Consider the following 24,540-nt stretch of genomic DNA (forward strand, 5'->3'; position numbering starts at 1 on the left):
GAAACTGTTTGGGATAAACTGTTGTGTATGTGTCTGTGGTTCACTTTATTATTAATATGGAAATACAGCCAAATTCTACCATAACACAAAATATTGAAGTCCAAAAGCTTCAGTTATATTTTTGGAGGATAATGAAACAACTCCTAGGTAGTTATTTGGGTGTTCTGAGTATGTGGAAAGCAATCACCAATTGTGTTTTATCCCAACTCAGGTTACTGGGGAGTATATTTGAATGCTAATGACATGTCAAAGAATTTTTAAAATGATAGTGAAGATTTTTTGGAAAGAGAAAATTGGGAAGAACATTCGTTGCCTTTGATTTAGTTATTCATAGAAAAATGCAGTATGTATCATTAAACTTTTTTGACTATGATTCATAAGAAGAGATACATTTTATTTATTTATTTTTAAAGATTTTATTTTTTTGTCAGAGAGCGTGCACAAGTAGGGGGAGCTGCAGGCAGAGGAGAACCAGGCTCCCTATAAGCAAGGAGCCCGACACAGGACTCGATCCCAGGACCCCAACGCAGCCACCCAGGCATCCCAGGAGATACATTTTAGTTTGTGAACATTACCTATATACAAATAGGGAAACTAAAAAGTTTTATGAAACAATATACATTTCCAATATTTTCTATTACGTTCTATTTCAATTTTTAAGAAAATGCTTTATGTAGTTTACACTAATTTTATGACCTAATAGGTCACAAGTTGCAGTTTGAAAAACACTGCATCAAATGACTGTATTAATTGAACTTCAGAAAGGAATTCCAGGTTATTCCAGAAGGTATAAAACCAGCACAATCTTTCTAGTAGTATATTCCACACCATTAATAATAGGTGATTAACAGGTGCCAATCCCATATCATCTGGCTGCATTGGATGGTCTTTTAAGAAAGAAATAGAGAAAGAGAGAGAAAAAAATGAGGCAGGGAGGGAGGGATGCATGAACTCTCACTGAATGATATGTAAGAATTTAATAATATGAGTTGGGGTGCCTGGCTGGCTTGGTCAGTGGAGTATACGTATGGCTTAATTTTGGGGTTGTAGGTTCAAGTTCCACATTGGATGTGGAGATTACTTAAAAAAAATCTTAAAAAAAGTAACAACATGAGTTGCTTGAGGGACAGAGAATTGGGTATCTTTAGGTGGAGGTAGTGAAAAGACACTTTACTGTATTTCATTTTTCATTGTTTTAAAATTTGAACCATGTGAATATATTCTATATATTAAATTTAAAATAATAAATTCTGCTTCTACATTATTAGAGAAGAAAGAGGGGAGGGGGGCTCCAGTTTGGATCTGGGTTTGTTCAGTAAGGATTGCTGCAATAGATTAGCAGTGTCTTTCACAGGAGTGGGAGATAATAACCTTTATGCTCTGTTTATTGCCCCTGATCTAGAGGAGCTACATTGACAGTTCTATAAAAGAATGTTTAGAAGAATGACTAAGAGGGGCGCCTGGGTGGCTCAGTTGGTTAAGCGGCTGCCTTCGGCTCAGGTCATGATCCTGGAGTCCCAGGATCGAGTCCCGCATCGGGCTCCCTGCTCAGCAGGGAGCCTGCTTCTCCCTCTGACCCTCCCCTCTCTCATGCTCTCTGTCTCATTCTCTTTCTCAAATAAATAAATAAAATCTTTAAAAAAAAAAAAGAAGATTGACTAAGAAGGGTTAATTTGTGTCCCATTCTCTGCTTCTTGTAGGGGGTTATACGCTTCAGAAATTTTTTTTCAAGAGAACATGGCTAATTTGAACATTTCAGTACTTAAAAGAAGTTTAAAAAATTTTTTAACTTATTTAGAAATAATTTCAAACTTAGCGAAAAATTGTATAAATAAGAAAGATATACATAATACCTATTCCCAGATTCACCTTTTGGTAACATTTTACCCCATTTAGTTTATCATTTTAATCTGCCTACCTGTCTATCTGATTTATTTTTGTCTGAATCATTTGAGAGAAACTTAAAATACCATGCCCCTTTATTCCTCACTACTTCGAAGTGTATTTTCTAAGATTAAGGATATTCTCTTAACTATGGTACAGTTATCAGCTCTAGTAATATTGATATCCTACTTTACCGCCTGTTTTCCATTTTTGTCAGTTGACCCAGGGATGTCCTTTATAGCATTTTCCCCCTCTGTGGCACAGGATCCAGACTAGGGTTAGGTATTGGCATTTAGTTGTGTCTCTTTAGCTTCCTTTGATCAAAAACATTTACACAGCCTTTATTTTTTCTTTACAACATTGAGATTTTTAAAGAATATAGCCCTTCCCCTTTTTAAAATAGAATGTTGATCATTTCGATGTTCTTTCAGCATTAGATTCAGATTATGCATTCTTGGCTAGAATACTTTATAGCTGATATGTCTTTCTGAGGATATCACAACTGAAGGCACAGGAAGTCCATCTACCCCTCATTAGTAATGTTAGAGTGCTCAGTCAAGATGTTTTCTAGGTTCTGCTGTATAATAAATATTTTCCCCTTGCAACAAATAAGACATTTTAAAACTATGCAAAATTTCCTGCTTCTCGTCAAAAGTTCCACCTGGATTCACCATTCATTGATTGTCCTTGCTTGATTCAGTCTTTACTATGTTGGTGGCAAAATGCTGATTTTTCCAGTTCTAGGACTACCTATACATTTACCAGTTGGTACTCAGCATTCTGCTGTAAGCAAGAGTTCTCCTTTCTACCCCACTTATTTTATTTGTTGTTGTTATAAACTCCTAAATTACTCTTATTTCACCAGTGGTTCATAATTCATTATTATGTGAAGTAGAGGATTTGATTCTGGAATCAGTGGATGACATCAGGAGGTCAGTGACCAACCTGAAATTGTGTGCCAGGTTTCGTGTTTGGACAGTTTTCTGAGGAGAGTGTCCATAACTTTAATCAGAATCTCTAAAGAGTTCTTGATTCAAACAAGATTAAGTTCCACTAGGTTGAATAGTTAAGTGTTAAGCTATCTGTAACCCTTACATATTTGTATATTCTTTTCCCTGCTTTCTACCCCAAGTGATAAATAACTGAAGTGTTAGAATTATAGTATGTGTCCTTCTGTAGGTACATTGCATTTTTTTGTCTACTGTTTTTAACTGCAACTGAAAGTAGTATTATATTTTGGTTTCTTTATTTTTTTTTTGCTGGAATATATAATAAATGTTAATAGCTTCATTGCCACTGTAGCAGCAGTTTATGGTGTATAGAACCAGTCTTTTGAAGCAACAAATTACCTTGATTTAATTTGAAATTTTAAAACCAATGTTTTTTACACTGTAGTTTTATTAGTTCTCTGGGAGTGAGCTACATGATGTTGTGCACTGAAAATTACCCGAATGTTCTGGCCTTCTCTTTCCTGGATGAGCTTCAGAAGGAGTTCATTACTACTTATAACATGATGAAGACAAATACTGCTGTCAGACCATACTGTTTCATTGAATTTGGTAAGGGCCTGATTTTTTTTTCTTTTTCATTATCCTGTCTCCAATCATAAGCGATTTTTCATGTAATACTGGGGACCAGGGGAAGAACTCAGAAAATTCTGCTACCTTGCTTTTGATAGAATAATTTGACAGATGGTCTATAAATTATGGCAACTTCTTCATTTAGGTGCCTATTTGAAAAAAAATGTGTTTGGGCTGCGGAGGGGATCATGATTATTGGCACAAAGAGTTAATCCCAGAGGACAGTTTCTCAATGAGAAATTTATAAGCTAGAGATTCAGAGTTCTGTGTTTATGTGATAATCTTTTATAGTCTGCTTAATGTAGAATGGAGGTTGGCAAACATTTGCTGGAAAGTACCAGATAGTACATATTTTAAGCTTTAAGGACCATATGGTCGCTGTCACAACTACTCAGCCCTGCCATTGTGGCTTGAAAGCAGCCATAGGCAATACATAAATGAATGAGTATAGTTATATTCCAATAAAACTTTATTTCCATAAGCAATCAGCAGGCTCAGTTTGGCCTCTGGGCATTAGTTTGCTTGACTTCTGGTGTAGGAGGAGAAAAAAGTAAAACCAAGTTGTAAGTAATGAAGGTAAAATTGGAAGATATTTAGAAAATGTCTTTTATTGATTTCATTAAATTTGTTGTTTAAAACATACATTCTAATGGTATAAGCAATAAATAAGAAAACAGGTTTATAAGAACTTGCAATTTACAGTATATGTTGTTATGTAATTACAATTGGTAAATACTGACAGACTTAATATTTTATGAGAGATGAATCCTATAAAAATTAAGACTTTGGTTTAAAAATAAAGCAAGCTGTTTTTGTTTTTTTCTAAAAATTTAAAGTAATTCCTTGAAGAGAATATAATAGTAGAAATTGTCTCACAATCATGTAGTGTTAAATCCTTATTTTATTTATAATTATTTCTAGAATATAATTTCTAGAATGAAACACTGATGACTCCATGATGTATTAACTATTAAACACAAATAATATTTGAATATTCAATGACAAATTGAATAGTTTTGGACAACAAATTAAACTGTTGATCTGCAGAATTCCATAAATGTCACACTTTCAAATTATTTAATTAACAAATGACTGCAAGGAAATTTATTTTTTATTTTACATAGATAACTTCATTCAGAGAACCAAGCAGCGATATAATAATCCCAGGTCTCTTTCAACAAAGATAAATCTGTCTGACATGCAGATGGAAATCAAGCTGAGGCCCCCTTATCAAATTTCCATGTGTGAACTGGGGTCGGCCAATGGAGTCACATCTGCATTTTCTGTTGACTATAAAGGTGCTGGTAAGATTTCTTCTGGTGAGTTATGGATCTCAATTATTTCATTAAAAAAAACTTTTGTAAGAACTGAGTAATTCTTGTAAATTAATTACTCTAATATTAATTTTAAAGCAAGTACATGAGAGAATACAGAATTTTAAAGTAATTCTTGCAATGGTTTATAGAGTAATCTACTAGATATGTGACTAATCAGGAAAATACTTTTAAATAGCAGTCTCAGAGAAACTCTTTGCTAGGGAAGCATTTAAGAATTTTTCTTAATTGTTTCTTAAATATTTCTTCATAATTTGTTTTCAAGAAGTGAATAATAGTTTATTTATAATATATATTTATGTACATGTAAAGTGCTTTGCATTATGTCAGAATGGTTACATTCAAGGCCAGGTTTCTTGATTATCACAGAAAATGGAATTATCTACCCAAGCCTATCCTACCATACAAGAAATACCATACTCAATAGTTGTGACAGATAAAAATCTTCTGCTTAAAAATGGGAACCTCATTAGTGTCTAAGGTAGCATATGCCATTGTTGAATTGCTTGTTTAAAGAATTCCGTGTAGTACCAATTTGTTTGTCTAAGTTCTGCGACTTTTTCTCTGCTCTTCAGCTATGCCAGAATATCACTTCAGAACTTTGAAATCAGTAACTCTTTGTCCTTTCTATCCTATTACTCTGATTGACTTCAGATATAATCAGTTTCCTTAGCCTTTTGTTCTGTGACATTTTGAAACCCTCCCCATCCTGGAAGCTGCTTCTGTATGTGCTTTAGTTTGTTAGTATTCTTCAAATGAGGCATTCAGGACTGAACACAACATTTCTTGGGTTGATTATTTCAAATTATGGGAGAAAAGGGGATGCAATTTTTAGTAAAATAATCCAGTCAATCAGGAAACAAACACGGAAACAGGCAAATACCAGTAACAAGCCCCAGGAGAGAGGAAGTGGATCAGTACTCATAGTTGTTATGTTTTCTAAAATGTCCAATCTCCAACAAAAAAATACAAGATATGCAGAGGAAGAGGAAAGTGTATATTTTTTTGTTGGAGGCAGTTTCTATTGCCTGCTTTTTCCCTTTGAGAGTGATCAGATGTCAGATTTTTTTAAAAAGATTTTATTTATTTATTTAACAGAGATGCAGCGAGAGAGGGAACACAAGCAGGGGGAGTGGGGGTGAGAGAGAAACAGGCTTCTCATGGAGCAGGGAGCCCAATGCAGGGCTTGATCCCAGGACCCTGGAATCATGACCTGAGCTGGAGGCAGACGCTTAAGGACTGAGCCACCCACGTGCCCCCAGATGTCAGATTTAACAAAGACTTTGAAGTAGTCATTATAACTCTGTTCAGAGAACTAAAGGAAACCATGATTAAAGAAGTAAAGGAAATATCACAATGATGTTGTATCAAATAGACAATATCAATAAAGAAGTAGAATCCTATATCCAGCAAAGCTATTTTTCAAAACTAAGGTGAAATAAAGACATTTACAGAGAAGCAGAAGCTGAGAGAATTGTTGCTGGCAGACTCCTCTTGCAAGAAATACTAAAGGAAGTTCTTTAGGCTGAAAAGTGATCTAGACAGTAATTTGAATCCACACCAAAAAAATCAAAGAGCAACAGGAAAGGTAATTATAAGACAGTCATTTTTCTTCTTCTCTCTTTTGTTGACTGATGTAAAAAGCAAGTGTATAAAACTAATGTATTGTTGGGCCTATAACATATAGAAATGTAATATATATTTTTCATAAGAGCACAAAGGAGCTGGATGGGAGCAAAACTACACTGGGCTAAAGAAATGACTCCAGATAGCAATTTGAATCCACAAGAACAAATGAAGAAAGCCAGAAGTGATAAGAATTCATATTAATAAAACTTAAAAAAATATAATTCCTATCCTCTTAGCTACTCTAAAAGACATAAAATTATGTGAAGTAATAATTGTAACAATGTATTTTGGGGTTTGCAATGTTTATAAATGTAATTTGTATACAATACCACAAAAAGGGAAGAAAAGGAGTAGAGCTCTATAGGAGTAATGTTTCTATGGCTAATTGGAATTAAGTTAGTATAAATACGAAGCTATTTCTGTTAAGATGTGTATGGTAAGTCCTAGAATAGCCACTAAGCAAATCACTCAAAAAATAGTAAAAATCATTAAAGAAATTAAAGTGCTGCAGTATAAAACATTCACTTAATGCAATGATAGAGTCAAGGAGAAATAGAGCAAAAAAGGGCATGAGACATATAGAAATAGTAAAATGGTGTATGTAAATCTGCTATGTCAATAATTAATGAGATTGGATTTTAAAATGTGAGTGAATGAAACATTCCAGTTAAAGTTGGAGATTATAAAAGTGGATTAAAAAAAAGGTAGAAAAAGATTCAAAGTAAAAGGAATAAAAAAAAAATACAATGCAAATAGCAACCAAAAGAGAAGTGGAGTGGCTTTTTGATATTAGACAAAATGGGTTTTAGGACAAAAATTGCTACTAAAGACAAGGACATTTTATAGTGATAAAAAGTCCATCGATTTAATGTGTAGCAATTTTAAACCTAGGTGCATTTAACAACAGAGCTCCCAAATACATGAAGCAAAGCCTGCCAGAAATGAAGGGAGACATAGGCCAACAGTAATGGTTGAAGACTTAATACCCAACTTTCAACAATGGATAGAACTAGGCAGAAGATAAACAAGGAAACAGAAGATTTGAACAATGCCATAAACCAGCTAGATCTAACGACTACATAACACTTAATATTACAAAGTATATTCTTAAGCGCACATGGTACATTCTCCCCCAGGATAGACTTAATGCTAAGCCATTATAAAACAAAAACTTTGTAAACTTAACAGGCTAAGAATAATACGAAGTATATTCTGTAACCACAGTGGAATGAAATTAGAAATTAATAACAAAAGAATTTGGGAAACTCATAAATATATGGAAATTAAACAGTACACCTAAATAATAAATGGGTCAAAGAAGTATTCAAAAGGGGAATTTATACTTGGAGACGAATGAAGGTGAAAACATGATATAACAAAATCTGAGATGCAGCTAAAGTTGTACTTAGAGGAAATTTTATTGCTATAAATACCTATATTTTTTAAAAAGGAAGATCTCAAATGAATACTTTAACCATCTGCCTAAAGATACTAGAAAAAAAAAGCAAATTAAACCTAAAATAAAGAGGAGGAAGGAAATAATTAAGATTAGGGCAGAAATGAAAATGAAATAGAAAATAGAAGAATAGAGAAAAATCAATAAAACCAAAAACTAGTTCTTTGAAAAGATAAACAAAATTAACAAACCTTTAGCTAGATTGACAAAAAAAGAAATTACTAGACTCAGAAATGAAAGGACATTTCTATTGATCTTACAAAATAAAGGATTTTATTTATTTTTTTATTTATTTTTTATTTTTTATTCTTATGTTAATCCCCATACATTACATCATTAGTTTTAGATGAAGTGTTCCATGATTCATTATTTGTGCATAACACCCAGTGCTCCATGCAGAATGTGCCCTCCTCAATACCCACCACCAGGCTAACCCATCCTCCCACCCCCCTCCCCTCTAGAACCCTGTTTGTTTTTCAGAGTCCATCGTCTCTCATGGTTCGTCTACCCCTCCGATTTCCCCCGCTTCATTCTTCCCCTCCTGCTACCTCCTCCTTCTTTTTTTTTTTCTTAACATATATTGCATTATTTGTTTCAGAGGTACAGATCTGAGATTCAACAGTCTTGCACAATTCACAGCGCTTACCAGAGCACATACCCTCCCCAGTGTCTATCACCCAGTCACCCCATCCCTCCCACCCCACCCCCCACTCCAGCAACCCTCAGTTTGTTTCCTACAATTAAGAATTCCTCATATCAGTGAGATCATATGATACATGTCTTTCTCTGTTTGACTTATTTCACTCAACATAATGCCCTCCAGTTCCATCCACGTCGTTGCAAATGGCAAGATCTCATTCCTTTTGATGGCTGCATAATATTCCATTATATATATACACCACATCTTCTTTATCCATTCATCTGTCGATGGACATCTTGGCTCTTTCCACAGTTTGGCTATTGTGGACATTGCTGCTGTAAACATCGGGGTGCACGTACCCCTTCGGATCCCTACTTTTGTATCTTTGGGGTAAATACCCAGTAGTGCAATTGCTGGATCATATGGTAGCTCTATTTTCAACTTTTTGAGGAACCTCCATACAGTTTTCCAGAGTGGCTGCACCAGCTTGCATTCCCACCAACAGTGTAGGAGGGTGCCCCTTTCTCCGCATCCCCGCCAACATCTGTCGTTTCCTGACTTGTTAATTTTAGCCATTCTGACTGGTGTGAGGTGGTATCTCATTGAGGTTTTGATTTGGATTTCCCTGATGCCGAGCGATGTTGAGCACTTTTTCATGTGTCTGTTGGCCATTTGGATGTCTTCTTTGGAAAAATGTCTGTTCATGTCTTCTGCCCATTTCTTGATTGGATTCTTTGTTCTTTGGGTGTTGAGTTTGATGAGTTCTTTATAGATTTTGGATACTAGCCCTTTATCTGATATGTCATTTGCAAATATCTTCTCCCATTCTGTTGGTTGTCTTTTGGTTTTGTTGACTGTTTCCTTTGCTTTGCAAAAGCTTTTTATCTTGATGAAGTCCCAATAGTTCATTTTTGCCCTTGCTTCCCTTGCCTTTGGCGACATTTCTAGGAAGAAGTTGCTTCGGCTGAGGTCGAAGAGGTTGCTGCCTGTGTTCTCCTTTAGGATGTTGATGAACTCCTGTCTCACATTTAGGTCTTTCAACCATTTGGAGTCTATTTTTGTGTGTGGTGTAAGGAAAGGGTCCAGTTTCATTCTTCTGCATGTGGCTGTCCAATTTTCCCAACACCATTTGTTGAAGAGACTGTCTTTGTTCCATTGGACATTCTTTCCTGCTTTGTCAAAGATGAGTTGACCATAGAGTTGAGGGTCCATTTCTGGGCTCTCTATTCTGTTCCATTGATCTATGTGTCTGTTTTTGTGCCAGGACCATGCTGTCTTGATGATGACAGCTTTGTAATAGAGCTGGAAGTCCGGAATTGTGATGCCACCAGCTTTGCTTTTCTTTTTCAACATTCCTCTGGCTATGCGGGGTCTTTTCTGGTTCCATACAAATTTTAGGATCAAAATAAAGGATTTTAAAGGAACACTGTGAACAGTTTTATGTCAATGAATTAGACAACTTTGAATGAAATGGGCATATTCTTAGAAATACACAAAATTTTAAAAACTAAAAATGGATCAAAGACCTAAATTTAACCACTAAAACTATACAACTCTTAGAAGAAAACATAGATGTAAATCTTTGTGACTTTGTATTAGACAGTGTTTTTTTAGATTTGACACCAAAAGCACAGTGAAAAAAAAAAAATTAAGGTGGGCTTGATTGACGTTCAAAAAAAAGTTTTTTTTTTTAAGTAGGCTTTACGGTCAGTGTGGAGCCCAATGCAGGGCTTGAACTCACAACCCTGAGATCAAGAACTGAGTTGAGATCAAGAGTCAGACAGAGACACTTAACACTTAACTGACTGAGCCACCCAGACACCCCCAAAGTTAAAAATTTTGTTCTTCAACAGACACTGTCAATAAATTGAAGATAATCCACAGACAAATCATGTATTTCCTAAGGGATTTGTGTCCAGAATATATAACACAACAATAACAATCAAAAGATAATGATCCAATTTTAAAATGAGAAAAGGATTTGAATAAATACTTCTACAAAGAAAATGTGCAACTGGCTAATTAACACATGAAAAGATGTTCCACATTATTAGTCATAGTGAAATGGAAAGCAAAATGATAAGGAGATTCCATTTCACACCCACTAGGATGGCTGTAGTTTTAAAAAATAGTAACAAGTATTAGCAAGGATATGGAGAAATTGGAACCCTCCTATAATGCTGGTAGGGTTGCAAAATGGTGAGCTGCTTTGGAAAATACTTTGGAAGTTCCTCAGAAAGGTAAATGTAGAGTTACCATATGACCTCACAATTCAACTCGTAGGTATGTACCCCAGAGAGTTGAAAATGTAAGTGTGAATAAAAATGTGTACATGAATATTTATAGCACTGTTATTCATAGAAGCCAAAAAGTTGAAATAACCCAAACATCCATCATCTAATGAATAAACAAAATATGGTGTATACATGCAACAGAATATTAAGGAGTAAAAAAGGAATGAAGTATTGATGCATGATACAACATGGATGAACCTTAAAAGCATTATGCTAAGTGAGAGAAGCCAGATACAAAAGGCCATATATTTATAGTTTCATTTATACAAAATGTCCAGAATAGGCAAATCCATAGAGACAGAAAGTAGCTTAATGGTTGACAGGAGCTGGAGGGGTACAGGGAAATAGGCAGTGACTACTAATGGTTTTGAGATTTCTTTTTGAGGTGATGAAAATTGTGGAATTAGATAATGATTGCACAATTCTGTGAATACTAAAAACTTCTGATTTAATATACTTTTATTTTTAGGGAGAGCGCATGTGCGCTTGTGAGTAGGGGCAGGGCAGAGAGAGAGAGAGAATCTTAAGCAGGCTCCAATGCTCAGTACAGAGCCCAGTGTGGGGCTTGATCTCATGACCCTGAGATCATGGCCTGAGCCGAAATCAAGAGTTGGATGCTTAACTGATTGCACCCCCCAGGTGCCCCTGAATTATATACTTCTAAAGGGCAAATTTTACTGTATTCAAATTATATTTCAATTTTTAAAATCAGTAATAAATGAGAGGGTTATTACTTTGAGACTTCTACTTCCAGTAGTGATGGAGTAGGCAGTTCAGACCAATAGTTCCACAAAATACATGTAGGAAAGCTGAATGGAACGTATACATTCTATAGAATATGTAGGTCTAAAAAAAAGAATATGTAGGTCTAATATGATACAGAATTTAATTTAAAATATAGTCTTGCCGAAGTCTTTGGATATCCAACAAGATTACTAAGAATTACTGGGATACAGAAGAGGGTGGAGGCCTATGGAGATGAGCTTAATGTTCGGAGCTACTTTTTCTTTTTCTTTTGGGGCTTTTACCAATTCTGGAGGGAACAGCTGGCAGCCACTCAAGACTAGGGAGACAGGTATTAGAAAGCAGGGTCCGCCAAGCTGATGGACCTCATGAACAACCCCCTAGCTTTGGGTTTGGATGTCAGCACTCTAGGAATATGGGTTGACAGGAATATGAAGTAGAAATAGAAAGTCTTTTATGAGGACTGCAGCTTAGTTTTGAATCATACTGATCTCTAAAATTCCACAGTGCTATGCTCCAAAGATCTGGCAGAAGCAAACAAACATCTTTCCTAGAGGAAATTGTCACATAAGCTTCAAATTATATCTACAATAATATTTTGAAAATAGAATGTTTGGTAAACAGTGAAGTAACCAGGCATAAATCACCAGGCACTTGGATTACATGAACACAAACCATTACACACACACACACACACACACACACTCTCTTTCTCTCTCTCTCTTTCTCTCTTTCTCTCTTTCTCTCTTTCTCTCATAGGAGTCCTGGAAGCCAGAAGACCACTTAATGGTATCTTCTAAAGGATAAAAGAAAATAACTGCAAATGTGGAATTCTGTGCTTAACAAAAATATACTGAAAGAATGAAATGGCAAGAGTGGCTATCCTTGCAGTGTTCCTGATCTTAGCAGGGAAAGCATTCAGTCTTTCATAGTTAAATATGATGTTAACTTAGGGTTTATGTAAATGCTTTTTTATCCAGTTGATAAAATTCCCTTATATTCCCAGTTTGATGAGTGGTTTGTATCATAAATGAAAGTTGGATTGTGTCAAATACTTTGTCTAAATTTATTTATTGAGATGATTGTATGATTTTTCTTTTTAAAGTCTTTCTGTGGTAAATTACATTGATTGCTTTTCAAATGTTAAACCAACCTTGCGTTTCTGTGATAAACCCCACTTGGTCATAATATCCTTTTTGTATATATATTGTGAGATTCAATTTGCTAAAATTTTATTTAGATATTTTATGTATGTTTTCATGTGGGATTTGGTTTATAGTTTTCCTTTTTTGTAACGTTTTTGTCTGGTTTTGCTATCAGGATAACATTGGCCTCAGAATAAATTGGGAGATATTCCATTTTCAATTTTTTCAGAAATGTTTCTGTAGAATTTTTATTTCTTCTTCTTTGTTCAGTACAGTGAAGCCTTTTGAGCCTCTGGTTTTCTTTGTGGAAAGGTTTTTAACTACACACCAATTTCTTTGACAGATGTTCAAGTTATCTGTTTCTTGAGTGAGTTTTAGTAGTTTGTTTTTTTGAAGGAATCTGTTCATCTCACCTAAGTTAATGCATTTTTTGGCATAAGTTAATAATCTCTTATCCCTTTAATATCTGTAGAGTTGTGATACAACCATTCTCATTTCTGATATTGGACATTTTTGTCTTTTGCATTTTTCTTATTTTTATTAGAGCTTAGCATTTTTATTGATTTTCTTAAAGAACCAGCTTTTGGTTCATTGACTTTTTATTTTTGTTTTTTATTTCATTGATTCACGATCTGATCTTTATTACTTCCTGTCTTCTGCTAACTTAGGGTTTAATTTGCTCTTCTTTTTCTAGGTTCTTAAGGCAGAAGTTGAGGTTATTTAAAAAAAAAAAAGTGGAGGTTATTTTTTATTTGAGATCTTCTTTAATAGGCATTTAGTAGTATGTATTTCCCTCTAAATATTGCTTTAGCTACATTCATAAATTTTAATATATTGTATTTTCATTTTCATACTGTTTAAAATGCTTTTTGAGGCTCCTGGGTGGCTCAGTCATTAAACGTCTGCCGTCAGCTCAGGTCATGATCCCAGGGTCCTGGGATCGAGCCCCGCATCAGGCTCTCTGCTCTGTGGGAAGCCTGCTTCTCCCTCTCCCACTCCCCCTGCTTGTGTTCCTTCTCTCACTGTCCCTCTCTGTCAAATAAATAAATAAATCTAAAAAAAAAAATAAAATGCTTTTTAATTTCCATTTTGGTTTCTTTTATGATCCATGAGTTACTTAGAAATGTGTTATATAGTTTTAAGTATTTAGAGATTTTTCCAGGTATCTTTCATTTCTTGATTTCTAACTCCATGTGGTCAGATACCAAATTTTGTATGATTCTAATTCATTTCAATTTATTGAGACTTGTTTTACTCTCCCAGAATATGTTCTGTCTTAGCCATTTTTCTGTGTTCTGTGTTGAAAAGAATGTGTATTCTATTATTGTAGGGTGGAGTTCTATAAATGTCATTTAGATCAAGTTGGTTGATATTGTTCAAATCTTTCATATCCTTTCTGATTTTCTGTTGACTCTCAATTATTGAGAAAGTGGTGTTGAACTCTCTGACTATATTTGTGAATTTATATCTTTCTCCTTTTAGGTTTGTCAGTTTTTATTTTATATATTTTAAAGCTTATTAAATATTTAGGATCGTTCTCTTGGTGCATAGATGCCTTTGTCACTTTGAAATGACCTTCCTTATCCCTAGTAATATTCTTAGTTCTGCAGTCTACTTTATTAATATAGCCACTCTAACTTCTTTAAGTAGTATGGGAATGGTGTATCTTTTCCTGTCTTTTTTCTTTTAACCTTTCTGTGTCTATTTACAAAGGTTGCTTTTAGGTATTATTTAGTTGAGTCTGTTGGAAAAAAAAATCCAATTTGACATCTGCCTTTTTTTTAGGTGTTTAGGCCACTTACCTTTAATGTATGTGATTATTAATGTGGTTGGGGTTTTTTTGTTTTTTTTTTTTAAGATTTTATTTTTAAGTAATCCCTGCACCACTTATGGGGCTCAAACCCACAACCCCAAGATCAAGAGTTGCATGCTCCACTGACTAGCCAGATAGGTGCCCCAATATGGTTGGGTTTAAACCTACCATCATGGTTGTTTTCTTTTTATCTCATCTGTTTTTAGTCACCTTTCTCTCTTTTTCTGCCTTCCTTCAAATTATTTTTTGATCCATTTTCTGTTCTTGGTTGACTTATTATACCTCTTCATTTCTTTTGTTTGTTTTTATGGGTGCTTTAGGGTTTATAGTATATACCTCATATTTCATGGTAGGGCCACTAGCTTCTGCTTTGGCCAACAAGCAAGCCAGGAACTAGTTCTTGAAATGAAAACATTTTTCTTTTTGCGTAAGAGCCATGTCATTGCTTCAAAACCCAGGATCCTTTTTTATGATTCTTCTTTCCAAATTTGCTACAGATTCAAAACATTATCTCTATCTTCCACAGATATTTTGAACACCATTGGATCTGTGAGGTGTAAGGGCTTAGTGGCAAAGTAGTCTGTAATGCAGTCTCGATCTTTCTGTTGCTTTGGCCCTCTTCAGCCATTGTTATTCAGTAAACATGTTGGAGCAGTATACCCAAGTCTCGTAATGTTGCTTTTGAAATCTAGAAAGGCATACTCAGCAGCATATCTTTTCTTAGTGGTATGGGTTGCAAGTTGCAACTTGATCTTTACATTCAATATACTCTAGACCATTAACAACCAGAAACTCGACTGAGGTGGTAGGCTCCTATAATTTTGTTATTATTTTCCATACTCTGGCATACATTTATCATCCCAAGGTATCTACTGTCTGTTCTTCAGATCCTGTCAGCATGAGGTTATCAACAAAGTGGATCAGTATAATGTTCCATGGGGTGTTAAGAAGCTGAGTCCTTGTAGGCCAAGAGTCAGCAAACGTTTTCTGTAATTGGCAAGGTAGCAAATATTTTAGCTTTTATAGGCTAAATGGTCTCTGTTGCAACTACTTCACTTTGCCGGTATAGTATAAAACAGCCATAGACAATGTGTAAAAGAATAGGTAAAGCTGTGTTGCAGTAAAGCTCTATTTACAAAAACAGGTGGTGGGCTGGATTTAGCCTGTGGGTCATAGTTTGCCAACCCCTGCTATAGACTCCTCTCTGGCTTAGAGTTGACATAACCTCGTGGCAATATAGTAAATGTACTGCTATCTCTCTCTCTCTTTTTGGAGGGGGGGAGATAGCTCAAGCAATGGGGGGAGAGGGAGGGAGAGAGAGAATCCCAAGCAGACTCCATGCTCAGTGTGGAGCCTGACATGGGGCTCAGTCTCAAAACCTGGAGATCATGACCTGAGCCAAAATCAAGAGTCGGATGCTTAACTGACTGAGTCACCCAGGCGCCCCTATGTACTGCTGTCTTTATCAGGTAAAAGTAAAATGCATCTGATTTTCTCTGTTTATTAGGGTAGAGAAGAAAGTGTTAGCAAATTAGTACCTACATGTCATGGAATTAATTGTTGTTCCATATGGAGACTGTATCTGGAAAAGCATGTGCAGTTGGAACCCACAGTAATCTGTTGTCATCCTCTAAGGCACTCTCATTTTGGAGCCTTAAACTGGAGAGTTAAATGGGTGTGTAGTAGGAATCACTATCTGTTCATATTTTAATAAGCTTTGGATGGTGACACTGATTTCTGCATTTACCTTAGGGATTAATATTTTGATGATGTTTGGGTGGGGGGAGCTCCATGGCTTCCATTGGCCTTTCCTTCTCTAATAGTTCTAATTCCATAGGTCTGGCAGTCAGTTTTGCTGCCAGAATATCTGTCCATTAATGTACACACTCAGGATCTAGAAAATTAATCTTTAATTTTTTAAAGATTAATTTTAATCTTTAGGGGTCCATCCAACTTGACATACCAAGAGACAAATTCTGTTAGAAAGTTCATGTAATGTTTGACTCCCCTAAGTCCCCACTCTGACCTGTAGTCTGCTGGATCACCAGACAGGAAACACTGGGAAAATGGGAAATCTGGCATTTGATAATTGTTTTAAGAAAGAGAGAGAAGTTTTAAGAAAAGTTTTTAAAGTAATTCACAATTAGAACTTATTTTAATATTAACAAAATTTTCTTTTAATCCAGACAAAGCCTGGGTAATACTTTCTGTAGTCTCTGAGTTTGTTTTCCTAAATAAAATTATTTACTCTATTTTGGAATCTGGTTAATAGCTATTTGACAGATATTATTTTTCAGGCCTTTTTCTCTGTTAGAGTATCTTACTTTTGGTTTCTTGACTTTTTCTCTTTTTGACCTTTTGACCCCTCCCCCTCCAGTCTAGCATGAATTTTTTCTATAATTTTCTGAAGTCTACAGATGTTCTGCTATCCATCATAGGGTCAATATGTTAAGTTAAACACTATGTCCTACTTTTACCCTGTTTTATTTTTAAAACATTTTATCATGGAGAAATTTTAAATAGCTACAAAGTAAACAGAATAGTATAATGAACTTTTTTGTGTGTCTGTGAGCTTCATCTTTTTTTTTAAATTTTTATTGTTATGTTAATCACCATACATTACATCATTAGTTTTTGATGTAGTGTTCCATGATTCATTGTTTGTGCACAACACCCAGTGCTCCATGCAGAATGTGCCCTCTTTAATACCCATCACCAGGCTAACCCATCCTCCCACCCCCTTCCCCTCTAGAACCTTCAGTTTGCTCTTCAGAGTCCATCGTCTCTCATGGTTCGTCTCCCCCTCCGATTTCCCCTGCTTCATTCTTCCCCTCTTGCTTTTTTTTTTTTTTTTTTTCTTAACATATATTGCATTATTTGTTTCAGAGGTATGGATCTGTGAGTCAACAGTCTTGCACAATTCCCAGCGCTCACCATAGCACATACCCTCCCCAATGTCTATCACCCAGCCACCCCACCCCCCACTCCAGCAACCCTCGGTTTGTTTCCTGAGATTAAGAATTCCTCATATCGGTGAGGTCATCTGATACATGTCTTTCTCTGATTGACTTATTTCGCTCAGCATAACACCCTCCAGTTTCATCCACGTTGTTGCAAATGGCAAGATCTCATTCCTTTTGATGGCTGCATAATATTCCATTGTGTATATGTACCACATCTTCTTTATCCATTCATCTGTCGATGGACATCTTGGCTCTTTCCACAGTTTGGCTATTGTGGACATTGCTGCTATAAACATCGGGGTGCACGTACCCCTTAGGATCACTATATTTGTTATCTTTGGGGTAAATACCCAGTAGTGCAATTGCTGGATCGTATGGTAGCTCTATTTTCAACTCTTTGAGGAACCTCCATACTGTTTTCCAGAGTGGCTGCACCAGCTTGCATTCCCACCAACAATGTAGGAGGGTGCCCCTTTCTCCGCGTCCCCTCCAACATCTGTCATTTCCTGACTTGTTAATTTTAGCCATTCTGACTGGTGTGAGGTGGTATCTCATTGAGGTTTTGATTTGGATTTCCCTGATGCTGAGCGATGTTGAGCACTTCTTCATGTGTCTGTTGGCCATTTGGATGTCTTCTTTGGAAAAATGTCTGTTCATGTCTTCTGCCCATTTCTTGATTGGATTCTTTGTTCTTTGGGTGTTGAGTTTGATGAGTTCTTTATAGATTTTGGATACTAGTCCTTTATCTGATACGTCATTTGCAAATATCTTCTCCCATTCTGTTGGTTGTCTTTTGGTTTTGTTGACTGTTTCTTTTGCTGTGCAAAAGCTTTTTATCTTGATGAAGTCCCAATAGTTCATTTTTGCTCTTGCTTCCCTTGCCTTTGGCGACATTTCTAGGAAGAAGTTGCTGTGGCTGAGGTCGAAGAGGTTGCTGCCTGTGTTCTCCTTTAGGATTTTGATGGACTTCTGTCTCACATTTAGGTCTTTCAAGCATTTGGAGTCTATTTTTGTGTGTGGTGTAAGGCAGTGGTCCAGTTTCATTCTTCTGCATGTGGCTGTCCAATTTTCCCAACACCATTTGTTGAAGAGACTGTCTTTGTTCCATTGGACATTCTTTCCTGCTTTGTCAAAGATGAGTTGACCATAGAGTTGAGGGTCCATTTCTGGGCTCTCTATTCTGTTCCATTGATCTATGTGTCTGTTTTTGTGCCAGGACCATACTGTCTTGATGACAGCTTTGTAATAGAGCTGGAAGTCCGGAATTGTGATGCCACCAGCTTTGCTTTTCTTTTTCAACATTCCTCTGGCTATTCAGGGTCTTTTCTGGTTCCATACAAATTTTAGGATTATTTGTTCCATTTCTTTGAAAAAAGTGGATGGTATTTTGATGGGGATTGCATTGAATGTGTAGATTGCTCTAGGTAGCATTGACATCTTCACAATATTTGTTCTTCCAATCCATGAGCATGGAACGTTTTTCCATTTCTTTGTGTCTTCCTCAGTTTGTTTCATGAGTATTTTGTAGTTTTCTGAGTACAGATCCTTTGCCTCTTTGGTTAGATTTATTCCTAGGTATCTTATGGTTTTGGGTACAGTTGTAAATGGGATCGACTCCTTAATTTCTCTTTCTTCTGTCTTGTTGTTGGTGTATAGGAATGCCACTGATTTCTGTGCATTGATTTTATATTCTGCCACTTTACTGAATTCCTGTATGAGTTCTAGCAGTTTTGGGGTGGAGTCTTTGGGTTTGCCACATAAAGTATCATATCATCTGCAAAGAGTGAGAGTTTGACTTCTTTGCCGATTTGGATGCCTTTTATTTCTTTTTGTTGTCTGATTGCTGTGGCTAGGACTTCTAATACTATGTTGAATAGCAGTGGTGATAGTGGACATCCCTGCCGTGTTCCTAACCTTAGGGGGAAAGCTCTCAATTTTTCCCCATTGAGAATGATATTCGCTGTAGGTTTCTCAGAGATGGCTTTTATGATATTGAGGTATGTACCCTCTATGCCTATACTCTGAAGAGTTTTGATCAAGAAAGGATGCTGTACTTTGTCAAATGCTTTTTCTGCATCTATTGAGAGGATCATATGATTCTTGTTCTTTCTTTTGTTAATGTATTGTATCACGTTGATTGATTTGCAGATATTGAACCAACCTTGCAGCCCAGGGATAGATCCCACTTGGTCGTGGTGAGTAATCCTTTTAATGTACTGTTGGATCCTATTGGCTAGTATTTTGGTGAGCATTTTTGCATCCATGTTCATCAAGGATATTGGTCTGTAATTCTCCTTTTTGATGGGGTCTTTGTCTGGTTTTGGGATCAAGGTAATGGTAGCCTCATAAAACGAGTTTGGAAGTTTTCCTTCCATTTCTATTTTTTTGGAACAGTTTCAGAAGAATAGGTATTAATTCTTCTTTAAATGTTTGGTAGAATTCCCCTGGGAAACCATATGGCCTTGGGCTTTTGTTTGTTGGGAGATTTTTGATGACTGCTTCAATTTCCTTAGTGGTTATAGGTCTGTTCAGGTTTTCTGTTTCTTTCTGGTTCAGTTTTGGTAGTTGATACATCTCTAGGAATGTATCCATTTCTTCCAGGTTACCTAATATGCTGGCATATAGTTGCTCATAATATGTTCTTATAATTATTTGTATTTCTTTGGTGTTGGTTGTGATCTCTCCTCTTTCATTCATGATTTTGTTGATGTGGGTCATTTCTCTTTTCTTTTCGATAAGTCTGGCCAGGGGTTTATCAATCTTGTTAATTCTTTCAAAGAACCAGCTCCTGGTTTCGTTGATCTGTTCTACTGTTCTTTTGGTTTCTGTTTCATTGATTTCTGCTCTGATCTTTATTATTTCTCTTCTCTTGCTGGGTTTAGGCTTTATTTGCTGTTCTTTCTCCAGCTCCTTTAGGTGTAGGGTTAGGTTGTGTACTTGAGACCTTTCTTGTTTCTTGAGAAAGGCTTGTATTGCTATATACTTTCCTCTTAGGACTGCCTTTGCTGCATCCCAAAGATTTTGAACAGTTGTGTTTTCATTTTCATTGGTTTCCATGAATTTTTTAAATTCTTTAATTTCCTCGTTGACCCATTTATTCTTTAGTAGGATGCTCTTTAGCCTCCATGTATTTGAGTTCTTTCCGACTTTCCTCTTGTGATTGAGTTCTAGTTTCAAAGCATTGTGGTCTGAAAATAGGCAGGGAATGATCCCAATCTTTTGGTACCGGTTGAGACCTGATTTGTGACCTAGGATGTGATCTATTCTGGAGAATGTTCCATGGGCACTAGAGAAGAATGTGTATTCTGTTGCTTTGGGATGGAATGTTCTGAATATGTCTGTGAAGTCCATTTGGTCCAGTGTGTCATTTAAAGTTTTTATTTCCTTGTTGATCTTTTGCTTAGACGATCTGTCCATTTCAGTGAGGGGGCTGTTAAAGTTCCCCACTATTATTGTATTGTTGTCAATGTGTTTCTTTGTTTTTTGTTATTAATTGCCTTATATAATTGGTTGCTCCCATTAGGGGCATAGATATTTATAATTGTTAGATCTTCTTGTTGGATAGACCCTTTAAGTAGGATATAGTGTCCTTCCTCATCTCTTATTACAGTCTTTGGTTTAAAATCTAATTTGTCTGATGTAAGGATTGCCACCCAGCTTTCTTTTGGTGTCCATTAGCATGGTAAATGGTTTTCCACCCCCTCACTTTCAATCTGGGGGTGTCTTTGGGTCTAAAATGAGTCTCTTGCAGACAGCATATCGATGGGTCTTGTTTTTTAATCCAATCTGATAGCCTGTGTCTTTTGATTGGAGCATTTAGCCCATTTACATTCAGGGTAACTATTGAGAGATATGAATTTAGTGCCATTGTATTGCCTGTAAGGTGACTGTTACGGTATATTGTCTGTGTTCCTTTCTGGTCTATGTTGCTTTTAGGCTCTCTCTTTGCTTAGAGGACCCCTTTCAATATTTCTTGTAGGGCTGGTTTTGTGTTTGCAAATTCCTTTAGGTTTTGTTTGTCCTGGAAGCTTTTTATGTCTCCTATTTTCAATGACAGCCTAGCTGGATATAGTATTCTTGGCTGCATATTTTTCTCATTTAGTGCTCTGAACATATTATGCCAGTCTTTTCTGGCCTGCCAGGTCTCTGTGGATAGGTCTGTTGCCAATCTAATGTTTCTACCATTGTAGGTTACATATCTCTTCTCCTGAGCTGCTTTCAGGATTTTCTCTTTGTCTCTGAGACTCATAAGTTTTACTATTAGATGTCGGGGTGTTGACCTATTTTTATTGATTTTGAGAGGGGTTCTCTGTGCCTCCTGGATTTTGATGCCTGTTTCCTTCCCCAAATTAGGGAAGTTCTCTGCTATAATTTGCTCCAATATACCTTCTGCCCCTCTCTCTCTTTCTTCTTCTTCTGGGATCCCAATTATTCTAATGTTTCATCTTATGGTATCGCTTATCTCTCGAATTCTGCCCTCGTGATCCAGTAGTTTTTTATCTCTTTTTCTCAGCTTCTTTATTTTCCATAATTTGGTTTTCTAGATCACTGATTCTCTCTTCTGCTTCATTTATCCTAGCAGTTAGTGCCCCCATTTTTTAAAAAAAATTTTTTTTATTTATTTGAGAGAGAGAATGGGAGACAGAGAGCATGAGAGGGGGAGGATCAGAGGGAGAAGCAGACTCCCCGCTGAGCAGGGAGTCCAGTGTGGGACTCGATCCCGGGACTCCAGGATCATGACCTGAGCCGAAGGCAGTTGCTTAACCAACTGAGCCACCCAGGCGCCCAGCGCCCCCATTTTTGATTGCACCTCATTAATAGCCTTTTTGATTTCGACTTGGTTAGATTTTAGTTCTTTTATTTCTCCAGAAAGGGTTTCTCTAATAACTTCCATGCTTTTTTCAAGTCCAGCTAGTATCTTTAAGTCATGATTTTGAACTCTAGATCTGACATCATACTAATGTCCGTATTGAGTTAGGTCCCTGGCAAGTCGGTACTACCTCTTGTTCTTTTTGTTGAGGTGATTTTTTCCATCTTGTCATTTTGTCCAGAGGAGAACAGGTAAATGAGAGAATAGAATGCTAACAGGGTAACAGCGTCCCCAGAAAATATACTCTAAACAAATCAGAAAAGACCTGAAGCCGGGGGAAAAGAAAGGGAAAGAAAGAGAAAAGAGAAAAAAAAAAAAAGAAAAAGATAAAAACAAAAACAGAACAAAACAAAACAAAAAAAACAGAATATGATCAAATATGATCAGGCTGGTGCATAGATCAGTGCCACACACTAGATTTTGGGTGTATTTTGGTTTGTTAGAAGAAAGTGCCTCCCAAAAATTTTAAAGAAAGAAAAACTTACATATGTACAAAAATAAGGGTTGATATGATGAAGGGATGGAATATGACTGTAAAGATGAAAATTATAAAAAATTTTATAAAAGGAATTGATAAGAAATTGTTTGAAAATAGAAAGAAGAGGATTTCAAAAAAAAGGAGAGAATGTGATCAGGCAGGAGACTAGAACAAAGCCATACACTGGAGATTTAGGGTATATTTTGATCTGTTAGAAGAAACTATCTCAAAAAAAAATTTTTTTTTTAAAGATTTTATCTATTTATTTGACAGAGACACAGCAAGAGAGGGAACACAAGCAGGGGGAGTGGGAGAGGGAGAAGCAGGCTTCCCGCTGAGCAGGGAGCCCGATGCGGGGCTCGATCCCAGGACCCTGGGACCATGGCCTGAGCCGAAGGCAGACACTTAATGACTGAGCCACCCAGGCGCCCTGTATCTCAAAATTTTAAAGAGAGAACAACTGGGCGCCTGGGTGGCTCAGTCGGTTGAGCGACTGCCTTCGGCTCAGGTCATGATCCTGGAGTCCCGGGATCGAGTCCCGCATTGGGCTCCCTGCTCGGTGGGGAGTCTGCTTCTCCCTCTGACCCTCCCCCCCTCATGCGCGCTCTCTCTCTCTCTCTCTCTCATTCTCTCTGTCAAATAATAAATAAAATCTTTAAAAAAATAAATAAATAAAGAGAGAACAACTTATATATATATGCCAAAAATAAGGGTAAGTACTATGAAGGGATAGAATATGACTCTAAAAATGAAAAATAAAAAATTTTTTTTAAAAAAAGGGATTGATGTTGGTTGAAAAAGGGAAAAAGAAAAATTAAGAAAAATACAGTTAAAAAAAAATTAACTTTGAAAGACTAAAGAATCATGGTAAAAAAAAGCCATGGATTCTATGTGCAGTATTCCCCTAGCGCTAGAGTTCTGCCGTTCTCGTTGATCGATAAACTTGGTCTTGGCTGGCTGTTCTCGCTGATCTTCTGGGGGAGGGGCCTGTTGCTGTGGTTCCCAAATGTCTTTGCCAGAGGCGGAATTGCCCCGCCCTTGCAGGTCCGGGCTAAGTTACCTGCTTGGGTTTGCTCTCGGGAGCTTTTGTTCCCTGCAAGCTGTCTGTACAGCTTTGGAGGACGAGAGTGAAAACGGCGGCCTCCCAATCTCCGCCCTGGAGGAGCCGAGAACTCGGGGCTCCGCTCCTCAGGGAGCCCCCAGAGAAAAGCAGTCTATCACTCCCGTCTCTCCAGTCTCCAGCCGTACTCCGTGCTCATCCGGCCTGTGACTGAGTGTTTCTATCTCTGACACTCGACCCTGGGTGGAGTCTCCAAACCCAGCAGATCCGTGTGGTGCGCTCCCGCGCTGTTCCTCCCGGGGGAGGAAGGGGAGTCTCCCCGGATCTGTCGCTTGTTGGGTCCCTGCTGGAAGAGCAGTGGTCTGACTGTACCGCGGATCACAGTTTATGGCAACCCTGAGCTGAGGGCCCGCTCCTCAGCTCCGTCTCTGCAGCCGGCTTCCCTGCTCCGATACCTGGGAGCTCTGCCGCACTCAGGCACCTCCCCCCCGGTCTTTCTGTGACCCCGGGGCTCCTGAGACCACACTGTCCCACGAGGGTTCCACCCCCGGCTTAGCCACTGGAGCGACATCCCTCAGCGGAGCCGACTTCTAAAAGTTCTGATTTTGTGCTCTGCTCTCTATCACTTGCCAGAAGCGGCCAACAGAGGC

General features: G+C 37.1%; 1 protein-coding gene across 4 annotated transcripts in view; it reads left to right on the forward strand.

The window, feature by feature from the left end:
- The window catches only part of SEC22A (SEC22 homolog A, vesicle trafficking protein), a 77,387-nt gene that overhangs the window by 17,541 nt on the left and 35,306 nt on the right, over positions 1 to 24,540 (forward strand). For all 4 annotated transcript variants that reach the window (XM_064570698.1, XM_064570738.1, XM_064570839.1 and 1 more), the window contains 2 exons: positions 3,280 to 3,443; positions 4,589 to 4,783. In XM_064570698.1, coding sequence (XP_064426768.1) covers positions 3,280 to 3,443; positions 4,589 to 4,783 — 359 coding nt within the window. The remainder of the gene's footprint in view (positions 1 to 3,279; positions 3,444 to 4,588; positions 4,784 to 24,540) is intronic.

The sequence above is a fragment of the Mirounga angustirostris genome, unplaced genomic scaffold (genome assembly GCF_029215605.1).
Source record: "Mirounga angustirostris isolate CCGP_5_RB_7025 unplaced genomic scaffold, mMirAng1.0.hap1 SCAF_1, whole genome shotgun sequence".
Taxonomy (NCBI): Eukaryota; Metazoa; Chordata; class Mammalia; order Carnivora; family Phocidae; genus Mirounga; species Mirounga angustirostris.